The 12,261-nt window shown below is 40.1% G+C and overlaps 4 protein-coding genes across 4 annotated transcripts; 1 reads left to right on the forward strand and 3 right to left on the reverse strand.

The window, feature by feature from the left end:
* Window positions 1–117: 117 nt before the first annotated feature.
* On the reverse strand, window positions 118–3,556 carry PHYBLDRAFT_35101 (hypothetical protein; the record flags this gene model as incomplete). Its single annotated transcript, XM_018440046.1, has 4 exons — window positions 118–603; window positions 682–906; window positions 977–2,708; window positions 2,963–3,556. The coding sequence occupies 4 exons, from the start codon at window positions 3,554–3,556 to the stop codon at window positions 236–238; spliced, it is 2,919 nt and encodes a 972-aa protein (XP_018297546.1). The 3' UTR covers window positions 118–235.
* A 656-nt stretch (window positions 3,557–4,212) lies between these two features.
* PHYBLDRAFT_184789 (hypothetical protein) lies at window positions 4,213–6,736 on the reverse strand (the record flags this gene model as incomplete). Its single annotated transcript, XM_018438989.1, has 9 exons — window positions 6,665–6,736; window positions 6,439–6,518; window positions 6,340–6,418; window positions 6,167–6,233; window positions 5,990–6,078; window positions 5,890–5,931; window positions 5,486–5,839; window positions 5,331–5,396; window positions 4,213–5,260 (listed from the first exon to the last, which is right to left on the reverse strand). Exons 5-9 carry the CDS (start codon window positions 6,037–6,039, stop codon window positions 4,213–4,215), a joined length of 1,560 nt encoding a protein of 519 aa, XP_018297547.1. The 5' UTR covers window positions 6,040–6,078; window positions 6,167–6,233; window positions 6,340–6,418; window positions 6,439–6,518; window positions 6,665–6,736.
* Window positions 6,737–8,409: 1,673 nt separating this feature from the next.
* Window positions 8,410–11,120, forward strand: PHYBLDRAFT_106719 (glycosyltransferase family 2 protein; the record flags this gene model as incomplete). The annotated part of the gene is made up of 6 exons (XM_018427957.1): window positions 8,410–8,458; window positions 8,524–8,744; window positions 8,844–9,092; window positions 9,215–10,033; window positions 10,101–10,221; window positions 10,306–11,120. The coding sequence occupies 6 exons, from the start codon at window positions 8,410–8,412 to the stop codon at window positions 11,118–11,120; spliced, it is 2,274 nt and encodes a 757-aa protein (XP_018297548.1).
* A 476-nt stretch (window positions 11,121–11,596) lies between these two features.
* Window positions 11,597–12,120, reverse strand: PHYBLDRAFT_14704 (hypothetical protein; the record flags this gene model as incomplete). Its single annotated transcript, XM_018431787.1, has 2 exons — window positions 11,597–11,820; window positions 11,895–12,120. Coding segments are annotated over 2 exons (450 nt in total), but the record flags the coding sequence as incomplete, so codon positions are not given.
* Between the last annotated feature and the right edge of the window lie 141 nt (window positions 12,121–12,261).

The raw sequence follows: 12,261 nt of genomic DNA on the forward strand, positions 1-12,261 counted from the left end.
TTTTCTCACAGAATTCAACTAGAAAGTACGTCGAATCAAATAAAGGCTCATAGAAAGTCATTTGAATATTTACCGTATCAACTTATTGGATCCTCTACAGAGGATTGTTTTTTTTTTAAAATTTTTTTTCACTCTCTTGGAGCATAAAATTTATTTATTTTTAAATAGCATAAATCATTTTCAAGGCAGTACAATACAGTGTATAGGGTAAGAGTAACTAAACATCTCTCAATTTCTAATCCTTCTTCTCATCCTTCTTCTCATCCTCTGCTAGTTCTTTTTGCCAGAGTCTTTCTACTTCCTCTTTTTCAACATCACCAAAGCAAACCTTGAAGACATCTGAATAGTAGTCTACAGGGATTCCCGTAATTCCCTTCTTCACATGAGCAGGAAGTTCTTCCCAGTCAGCTTGGTTGTCCTTGGGGAACATAATAGTCGTCACATTCGAACGCTTGGCAGCAATAGTTTTCTCCTTGAGGCCGCCGATCTGCAAAACCTTGCCTGTCACGGTGAGTTCACCAGTCATGGCAATGTTGTGACTGATAGGTTTATTGAGAGCCAGAGAAATGAATGAAGTTGCCATGGTAATACCAGCAGAAGGACCTATATACAAAAGATAACGATAAGACACACTCTGTAAATTCTTGTGTACCATGTCACAAACAATCTACATTAGCTTACCATCTTTGGGTACTGCACCAGCTGGACAATGAAGGTGGAGGCGCGCCTTTTCAAAGAACTTGTTCTTAGGGAAACGGCTGGCCATCAGTGACTTTGCAAATGTATAGGCAATTGTTGTAGACTCCTTCATCACATCACCAAGCTGACCTGTGGTAGAAAGGTGGGGGCTAGATTTTGATGACAAAGACGATTCCAGAACAGACTCGATGTACAGAGATGAACCGCCTAATAGTATGCATCCGTTAAAATCGCTTTTCAGTAATCCAAAATAGAAAAAAATAAAAAGAAGGCTTACCCATGCTAGTCCATGCTAGTCCCATAATAACACCTGGAGGGGTTTGCTCGTAAAGTCTATCAGAGTGGAAAATAGGAGGACCAACGTAATCCTTAAGGTTTCCAGCAGTAACCTCAACATGAACACTGTCCGGAACCTCTAGGCGCTTTCTCTCCTCCTGGGTCTTTTCTTGCCCAACTTCCTTTTCAGCTCCATGCTCAATAGCATGTTCAACCTTCTCTGGGTCATTGGATCGAACATCATCTTCCAATACCTTGGGAGAATCTCCCTTTTGCTGCTCAAACTTGTCCTCACCAATGTCCTGTACAACCTTGAATGCCGCCTTTCTAAAGACCTTGTCGATATGCTTCTTCAGGTTACGAACACCACTTTCGCGACAGTAGCTCTTGATAAGTGTATCAACTGCTTCTTCAGTGAGGCTGACATCCACATGCTCAAGACCAGCCGACAACTTGGCTGCAGGTGCAAGGTACTTGGATGCAATAGCAGCCTTTTCTTCAGCAATGTATCCTGAAAGTTGAATGACTTCCATACGATCTAAAAGTGGTCCTGGAATGGTGTCGAGCACATTAGCAGTGCAGACAAACAGAACCTTGGAAAGGTCAACAGGCACATCCATGTAATGATCCAAGAAACTGCTGTTCTGCTCGGGGTCAAGCAACTCCAACAGAGCAGATGACGGATCACCTTGATGACCACGGCCAATCTTGTCAATCTCATCGATCAGGACCAGCGGGTTCTCTGTCTGGACTTTCTTGAGAGCTTGGATAACCTTTCCTGGCATAGCTCCAACATAGGTTCGTCTATGGCCCTTGATTTCGGCCACGTCTGTCAGTCCACCAACGGAGAAACGGTAGAACTCACGATCCAGTGCACGGGCAATACTCTTACCGATCGAAGTCTTACCAACACCAGGGGGACCTGAAAGACATATGATCTTGCCTTCAACTGAGCCGGTCAGCTTTCCTACTGCAATAAATTCGAGAATTCTATCCTTGACATCCTGAAGACCATAATGATCTTCATCAAGAACCTTCTTGGCATGTACAATATTGTAGTTTTCTCTCGAGCGCTGACCCCATGGCACTTGAGTCAGCCAGTCAAGATAGTTACGAGTGACGTTGAACTCAGAAGCAGCAGGCTCCAGGTGGGCAAGTTTGTTGATCTCTTCATCAAACACTTTCTTGACACCAGCGGGCATAGCAAGTTTGGTGGCCTTTTCCTTGAATCCTTCTACCAACTTATCTTTTCCATCGCTCTCAAGACCCAGCTCTTTCTTGATACCCTTCATTTGCTCCATCAGGTAATATTCACGCTGACGCTTAGCAATCTTAGTCTCAACTTCTTTGGAAATCTTGTTCTGTAGTTGGGCATTCATCAACTCCTTCTTCAAAACCACCAGGGCTTTTTGAAGACGATCTTCCACCGGCAAGGTCTCCAGTACATCTTGTAACTCAGCTTGCTCACCCGCAGACACGGCTGCAGCAAAATCGGCGAGCTTTGCAGGTTCCTCAAATACATTTCCGGCAGACTGAGACATGGAAAAGCTAGCAATCTGGTCTCTGAACAAAGGGTTCAGGGATGCAATCTCCTTGAATACAGATACAATTTCGGACGTGATTGCACGGACTATTGGACTCTTCTTCGAATAAGGAGGATCAACTAAGTTATCCACATTACCAACTGAAACAGCATAGTCTTCTGCCAAAAATGCAGTTGCATATTGTGTATCCTTTGTGACAGCTCCATTTATATCAGCTACAGCAACACACACACAGAAAGAAAAAAGAAAGACCAAAATAAAAAATATTGGATTTTTATTAGTTTACCATTATCATAAAAAAAGTATTTATTATTCCTACCTTGATGCTTCACGACGCGATCTTCTTTTGCCATTCCTGGTTCATGATCGGTTTTCATTATCTCCTCTTCCTTTGGAGTTTCTTCAGGCGTGCGCAGCAGTGGCTCGACTGCTGCAGGTTCGACGGCCGCAGGTTCTACAGCCGGATGTTCTACTCCCGCTATTTGCTCTGTTGGGGATGGTTTTACCGTGGCTGTACTATGCTTATTCATCATCGGCAAAAGTTCAGTCATCTTAATACGACGATGAGGATAGAGCACAGCTGTCAATCCACCATCCTCCTTCCCGTCTTTCCCTGCTGATGCCGGGAATACACTAGTGATTTGAGCAAATACACCAACAGGATGGATTTGATCTATGCTTGTGATTGTATCTACATCAAGCTTCTCGTCTTTCAAAAGAAATGCACCGATATAAGGTTGTCCTCTCTTGAGAAGCTCTTTAATTGCGGCTGTGACGTGAGGATCTTTGATGACAACAGCCTTGTAAAAGCCCGGAAAAAGAGGTCGTCTGGTGATAGGTAGGGCCAGAACCTGAGGATAAACGTCGGGGACGGTGGGTTTCTGTAACTGATTTTCGACTGTAGCACCTGGCGAGCCGGATGGTGGTTTTCCATCGTCCCAGCCATCGCCATTCTCACCTTGTCCACCAGCTGCAGCACCATTAGACGGTGGCAATCCAGAAGGATCATCGCTTGGATCACGCTCTTTGAGGTGCATAGTTGCTGACGTGTACGTCGATGCCGATCTGTTTGCCTGTCTTCTAATGGCAGCAGGGTTACGCAGAGGCTGGAGAGTTACAAAGATAGATTTAGAAGGACTGGCGCGTAATGAATGAGCGATTCCTTCGCCCCAAAAGGTGACAGACGGCGATGTCTGGTGAGAAGAAAATTGGCGGGAGCCTAGTGGCTTTGGTGCATTGCCACCCTGAAGCTGTGCAATCAAAGACTGGCTGGCCTTGGAACGAGGGATCGTCCTTGACACATGGACAAGAAAAGAATGATTCATAAGACTTGATGATTCACACAAGAGGGGAACAAGACAAAAGACATTCCTGCTCCACTTGCAATTTATTCACGTCAATACAGCCGCTGATTGGCTAATAAAAACATCCTTGCTGACTACCCTGGCTCAAGCCTTTTTTTTATATAGAAGACAAAAAAAAAAGAAGAAGAGTCAGGGCTATCATAGCTTCAGTCGCGACAGAAGATTAGAGAAGAGAATATTCATTAATTCTGTACAGATGATATACAAAGAAGAAGAGAAGTGACGGGGAGGTACTAAGATAGAGTAACGTAAAGTAAAGTAAAGTGAAATAGGGAAGTAGTGCTGAAGGGAAAAAAAAAGAAGAGAAAAAAAAACAAATTAAAGTGCAATTAGAAATATCCTGGTGGAATATTTCTACCCTCGTGAGGTGAAAAGTGGTCTTTAGGTCGATTTGGATCAACCTGATCGCTTATAGAAAGAGACGTAGCTTGTGATGGCTGGGGTTCAGCAAGAGCGGGTCTTTGCTCAGAAGAGCTCTTTTGAAGAGGAGGAATAGGGAAATTATCTATGCTAGACCCCTGGTCCATTTTAATCCGGGTCATCTCAATTTTAGTCTCATTTTTGTTACGGTCTACGCTGGTGGTTGTGTAAGAATGGTCGGCAAACGCAGGGTTCAAGGGTTCAAGGGGTATACTGTTGAATTGGCTCAACCGTGCGCTGTCTGGATCAACATAGACCTTTGACTGGTGTGCACGGGCAGGTTGACTAAGGGATGAAGGGTCATCCATATGTGTCACTTCATGAGCATCAGGCTCGGCTCCCAAGAGGTCGAGTTGATCATCACTTAGGCGTCGTTGCTTGTGGAGCTTAATGCGTTTTTTGGCCAGTTCTACTGTTTCACCTCCACACGAGAAAAGATCGATGAAGAAGTGAGGTATGAAACCCAAGAAGCTGTCAGCAAATGCATGCATATATCCATATCGCGTTTTGTCGGAATCGTCAAAAATATCTTCCTTGAAATCCAACCCAAAGTATCGCTCCATAAGGGCAGCAACAAATACCATGACAGCGCAGATTAAGAGCACATAGTAACCGTTCTTGATAGCAGCAGCTGTCCACACAGTGCCTCCATTTGTAGGTACTTTGTCGTGGATCACCCCAAAATAGGTCATGATAGATAGTAGAATATCACCAAAATAAAAGATGACCATGATAGGTCCCTTGACACACCAGAACATACCGTGTGCTCTGACCTTTCCCCTTTTCCATTCATCATTAAACACAGCAAGATAAGTAAATAGCGCCATGAGAATTATGCTTAGAGAAATAAAACTGATCGTCGCCAGGTACAGATATGCACCATGTGGACTGAATTGACCGTCGCAATAGACACCTTTGATCTGGGCAAAGATTGAAATAAAAGAAGCAATTATATTCCTATTTTCATGGATTTAGTATTCAGTAGCTCTTCTTCTATATTTACTCCCTTTGAGCCAATTGAACTCACCAAATAGGGAATTGAAAGACCAAGATATCTATAATAGCACGGAAATGAAGCCCCCATTTCGAGTTCCTATATTTATCAAAGGTCAGTGGAATCAATAAATGGTATTTTTTTTGACAGTCGTAAAGTAAAGAAAGAAAATAGGAATTGATCTTTACAGATGGAATTTATAGATGCCCAGGACTTTGGTGTCCACTGCTACCTTGACGTGATCATTTTCCTTGCGGTATCCTTCCAAATAGGACTGGAGACAGACAAAGAGGTTGTAGACTGCAAAAGACTCAACGATCTTGGCAAAAAACATGATAACTGTTGCATAATCGTACTTTAAATACGTCAGCCAGGCCAGGATCGCGTAGGCAGGTGGGTAGGCTAATACTCTCACTTTGTGTCGTTGAATTTTTGGTGTATAATAGTGTGTAAGATGGCGTGTAATGCTGTGAGCTGCGATAGTAAGTGATCCGAGTGTAAGAAATCCCGATACCAGCCATCCCCAGATGTGCATGTTGGAACTGTGAATCAAACTGCATTAGCAATGTGTTTTGGTAGATCATTGACTTACTCTGGATCAAGAATCAACTGTTTTAGATCAAAGTCTGGGTTACTATATTAATCGGTAGTTTGTGAGTAGAGTTGCCGGGAGGTTATTGAGAGCTGCTTACAATCCATCTTCGACAAGTCCACCGTGGGTTGGACAGGTGTGTTCTGACATTCGTATGAGCGAGATCTAGACTCGAGAGAAAGAAGGTGCCTAAATACCCTTAATAAAAGAAAGAGTGAAAAGTGGAATCAAGCCTTATTAGAAAAAAACCATTAATTGTGTTACAGCTGAGATTTACCACGTGAGACAAATGCATCAAGGGTAAGCCAGCCACGTTTGAGGCTACGAGCAAGTGGAATGCCAAGCTAAAGATACAGTCTATGACTAAGAAATTCAAAGCATGGAATACCTATTTAGCTGCCTTGGCATCCGATTTACTCTTGTTTTATGAATAAATACTGCGTGTCTTACTAGAAAATAAACCAATATCGTGTTGGCAATATCAAGCCATACATTCAAGGTGACCCGGCTTAGCATTTTTCTTTTGATGCTAAGATTGTGCACTGTAACCTCAACCCAAAAATACACAGTGTTTTTGAAACTCGTTGGATTTTTATTTTTATTTTTCCTACAGCTGTAGTATCGATATTCTGCAATATATATATATTTATACATTGGATAATAAATACAATATTTCATTATAAATATACAATGACAATAGAAATAAGAACTAGAGGCGTTTAATGAATAGATAAAAATAATTATAATCTTAAAAAAAGACTGGGCAGAATATTACCACAATTGAACTATGAGGCGCTTTCTCGATGGCCAATTTAGAAGTGAGGTTTAACTGCTCATATAATCGCATTTTATGCTTTCCTAAGCTTCTGTTGCTTCTCAGGCTTATTAACGATTAGCAGAACATATTTCTCCTAACAGATCTTTATATAATACCCAAGAGAGTATCAGCTTCTCAGCAATTCAATGCATCTGTCACAAGAAATACCCCGCTGATGTCTATTGCAACTACAAAAAAATATTCCAAAATAAAGTAAGAAAATAAGTAAAGCAAGCCTCCTTCACATTCCCCCTCTTTATTATTATTATTATTATTATTATTATAATTATGATTCTGATCATTATTCTGGATATTAATATTAGTATTATTAGTACTATGCCAGAATATACAGGTACTACAGACATACTTAAATATTAAATTGAATTTAATGGAGGATATAAGAGAAACTCTACAAATTAAAAGGTTTATTCATAGACATGAAATGTATTGCTTTCTGCGTGAGAAGTTCAACTGTAATATTTTTTGTGATATTAATAAAACCATATCCTATTCTAGTCTGTTCATACGGCGCTTATAAAGTTATATATACATTTCAAAGAGAGCATAGATAGTATACATTACCTCAATATAATCATACAAAGGTCTTTAGTTTTTAACCTAGATTATCTCAACTACCAAAGAAGATGTACCCCTTCTTTTTTTTCGCATGTCATAGGAGAGAAGAATAATATGTGCTAGTTCTTGGGAAGACATAGTCTCCCTTACCGATGTCCCAATACTCCTCCTTTACATTTGTGCTTCCTTTGATTTTCTTAGTTGGTGGGCAATTGAGTCTGTCCCACATAGAATGGCAACCGAGTTTGAAATAGACTTATGCGTGCAACAAAAAAATGATTTGCCTACTTTGGTTAATAAAAGCCAATTGTGTCTTTTTTAACTGTATGTCCCAAAATGAGCATGGATCTAATTACTATTGGATCAAAATTAAAATATATCAAAATTAAAGGTTCCACCATAATATAACTCTTCTCACTGTCTAATTATGAGTGGAGAATCAGGCTATATGTCTTGGCCATTAAGCACGTATGCTAATCAAATAGGGCAGCACGACGATCTGATGCCTAAATTTATTTGAAATTACTACTATTAACTATCCACCAGGTCAAAGTGGTGTAACTAATATATATTACTACTTCAATGTCCAATAGTCTTATAAGCAAACTAAAAAGAAATAATATTTCTAATGTTTCCCCCAAGCTTCTTTTCCTTTCCTCCTTTTTCTCTCTCTCTTTTCTTCTTCTTTTACATCCTATTCATTAAATTGTTCTAATTCAAGGTAAAATACCATCTTCAGATTAATAAACAAAAGAGACCAACCTAATAATTTATTAAAAATAAATAAATAAGAAATACAATATCTTATCTTATTCGATTTCCTGATATAGTTTTTGTTCGCTATGTACAAAGAAAAATTCAACAAAGACTATTCAGTTCCTTCACCCATGCCAGCAAGGTCTCCGCCAATGACACGGTATAATGTAGATCAACACCCCCTCCAGAATCCACAATATCCGAGCCAACAAACCTATCATCAAGACAATTCTTCTATCGGGCCATATAGCACACCGATCTCTGGAGATCGAATGAACCAACCTCTTATATCAACTCCTGTTTATGATGGAGGCAGAACACCCACAGGTCCAGGCGTTCAGTTTGGCCAGCCAATGATGATGAATCAGCCAATGGGGTTTACAGAAGCACCTAGACGGCAAGCACGTCGCTACAAGACAGGTAAATATTGATATTGATATCCAGCTTTATATACTAATATACTAATTAAACTTTGATTTATTTAGTGCGAAAGGTAAAGCTGACAGGCGGAAATCTCGTTCTTGAGAATCCTGTGCCTACACGCTACCTGAACAATTTACCCCGGAAGGATAACAAGGAGTTTACTCACATGCGATACACCGCTGCTACCTGCGATCCTTCTGATTTTGCAAGTGAGAACTATCGATTGAGACAAAATCTGATGAACCGACAGACAGAGCTCTTTATTGTCCTGACGATGTACAATGTAAGAATATCAGGGAATAATAATAATAATAATAATAATAATAATAATACTAGCAGAAATATTGCAACGGCTGGTTGATTTATAATACTGTTCCTATAGGAAGACGAAATATTGTTTTGCAGAACAATGCATGGCGTGATGAAAAACATTGCCAATTTGTGTTCTCGAAAACGATCTAAAAAATGGAACGAAAATGGCTGGGAGAAGATTGTGGTGTGTATCGTTTCGGACGGACGAGCCAAGATTCATCCGCGTACGTTATCTGTATTGGCTGCAATGGGTGTATATCAAGATGGTATGGCCAAGAACGTGGTCGAAGGAAAGCCAGTAACAGCACATATTTATGAGGTAGGCTTACCTTTTTTTTAAAAAAAAAAAGTAATAATAATTATAATAGTTTCCAAGCTTATTAATCTTTGGACCAACTTCCCCTTAAACATATTCCCATTTACGGACATCTTTATTATCAGCATACTACACAACTCTCGGTAGATTCCGATATGAATTTCAGAGGCTCTGAGAAAGGAATCGTACCATGTCAGATTCTGTTTTGTTTGAAGGAAAAGAATCAAAAGAAAATCAACTCTCATCGTTGGTTCTTTCAAGCCTTTGGCTCTCTTTTGAAACCAAACGTTTGCGTACTTTTGGATGTCGGAACTAAGCCAGGAGGGAACTCTATCTACAACCTTTGGCGAGCATTTGATATCAACAAAAATGTGGCTGGTGCATGTGGTGAGATCAAGGCCATGTTGGGTCGTGGCGGAAGTGCGCTCTTAAACCCTCTCGTTGCTTCCCAGAACTTTGAATACAAGATGTCCAATATTCTCGACAAACCACTTGAATCCGTATTTGGACATATTTCTGTACTTCCTGGTGCGTTTTCAGCGTATCGGTATGAAGCGCTTCAAAATGACTCTAAAGGACATGGTCCGCTCGAAAAGTATTTCTTGGGTGAGAAGATGCATGGTAGTGATGCCGATATCTTTACAGCCAACATGTATCTTGCCGAGGATCGTATTCTGTGTTATGAGCTCGTGGCTAAACGAAAGGCTGCTTGGGTACTCCACTATGTGTCAAGTGCTTATGGCGAGACCGATGTCCCTGATTCTGTAGCAGAGTTTATCTCTCAACGCCGAAGATGGCTCAATGGCTCATTCTTTGCTGGAATTTACTCAATGGTACACTGGCGCAAGGTTTGGAGCTCGGACCATAATATAATCCGAAAGTTCTTTTTCATGATCGAGGATCTTTACCAGCTTTTCAATCTCTTCTTCTCGTGGTTTGCCCTCGTAAGTGCCTTGTATATCTATTGTGTTTCGACTCGCTTTACTAATACCTAATCTTTTACATAATTAGGGAAACTTTTACTTGATCTTTTATATCATGACCACTTCAATGTATTCCGATAGTCTGGATCCCAAACCATTCTCTCCTTACGTTGCTAGTATTCTCCATATAGTTCTTAATTATGTTTATGGTAAGTTTTAAGTACAATATTATTTATAAGAAAGTAATAGATAATATTGAAGATAAACAATCTAATGTGTATATAAATTTGTAGTTCTCCTTCTTGTTGTACAATTTATCATTGCGATGGGTAACCGTCCTCAGGGTTTTCGATGGGCATATACTCTTATCATGGTTTTCTTTGCACTTTTGATGGGCTATATTCTGTTCTGTACTGTATGGATTACATTCGTTGGAGTCCGGACAGCAGTTGACGCCGCCAAAGGAGCCGACAACATCATTCTAGCCCTACTAAACGAGGGATCATTCAAACAGGTCGTTATCTCTCTCTGCTCAACATACGTTATGTATTTTGTCGCCAGTGTTCTTTTCTTTGATCCTTGGCACATGTTTACCAGCTTTTTGCAATATATCTTTATGTCGCCGAGCTACACAAACGTATTGAACATCTATGCTTTCTGCAACACTCACGATGTTTCTTGGGGTACAAAGGGCGACAATGCTGTATCCACCGATCTGGGTGTGGTCAAGGCCAAGCTGGACAAGGATGGCAATAACACTGTGGAAGTCGAATTGCCAACCGAGCAAAAGGATCTTAATGAACAATACGAAGAAGCTTGCTTAGACCTCAAGAAGATTGTTGTGGTAGCCAAGGAGCACCGTGATGCAAAGACAAAACAGGAAGATTACTACAAATCTTTCCGTACCCGCCTTGTGGTCACCTGGATTATTACCAATATGGCCCTGGTGGCTGGTATTACCAATAGTGAGATTCTGCAGTTGCTCGGTACATATCAACAGCGCAGTGTTGCCTATCTCGGCTTCATCCTCTGGTCTGTTGCTGGATTGTCAGCTTTTAGATTTATAGGCGCCATATTGTACTTGTTCATGAAAATCTTTACCGGATAAACCAGTAACATTTATTTTTATTATCCTTTACACACATATACATACATACACACACACACATATATATATATATATATATATTTCTTAAAAGCAGGGAGGACGGTGCTGGTACACACTTTTTTTTTTAAAAAAAAGATCAAATAAAAAACAATCAACATCTTGGCATTATTATTAAAATACTAGAATCATTTTGATCAAATTTTTGACAGCCTCACACACATACACATGAATTGCACATACATTATTATCAATGGAACCAAGTGGTGATGTTAATAAATATGTTTTGTTGTTGTTTTTTTGCTAACAAGGATAAAGTATGTTTGTTCTCCTCTTTTTAATGAAAGAAAGAAAAAAAGAAATAATAAGAGAAATAATAAGAGAGGCATAAAACAAAAGAGAGAGAGAGAGAGAGAAAGAAAAAAAAAAGATGAGGTTTTTGGTTCTATTTCATGAAGTTAGCTGTAGTTGAGGCATGCTTATGCGTATGAGGGGAGGGCATAGTCGATGCCGAGGGCTTCCAATCGCTTTTGTCGCTTGTTCTGTTGACGTGTGAGACCGGCGACCTGCTTGGCCAATTCTTCGGGTGTTTTTGGCTTGTTATGCTTCTTGGCAAAAACCTTCAACCAGGGAACCTTCTTGAACTTCTTGTTAGCACCGACAAAGAGATTCTCGTGGATCTTTTCTTTGGGTACAACGTGGCCTAAAATATATAAAGGTTTATATTAGTTAAACAATAAAGAAATGTATATGAATGATTTCTATTTGCTTGCTTACACATCAACACACGCTCAAACAACATGTAGTTGTTCATGGTGTCGGCGACAATGGCAGCAACATCTTCTGATGCAAATTCAATGAATGCGTAATGCTTGGAATTGCCAGTTTTCTTGTTGCGAGACAGACGGAGACGAGTGACTTCTCCGAATTGGCTGAAGTATTCCTTCATTTCCTTTTCAAAGAAACCATGGGGAATTCTGCCAAGGTAGATGACACCAGTCTTATCGCTAGCCTATTGTAAGATGCGCGAGGTTTATAAGCAAAAAGAATAATAATAATAATAATAATAGCAGTAATATAAAGGGAATATTCCCCCCTTTTACTAAGAAACAAATCTTATTTACCTTTCCCTTGATCTGGTTAT

This window comes from Phycomyces blakesleeanus (genome assembly GCF_001638985.1).
Source record: "Phycomyces blakesleeanus NRRL 1555(-) unplaced genomic scaffold PHYBLscaffold_2, whole genome shotgun sequence".
Classification (NCBI taxonomy): Eukaryota; Fungi; Mucoromycota; class Mucoromycetes; order Mucorales; family Phycomycetaceae; genus Phycomyces; species Phycomyces blakesleeanus.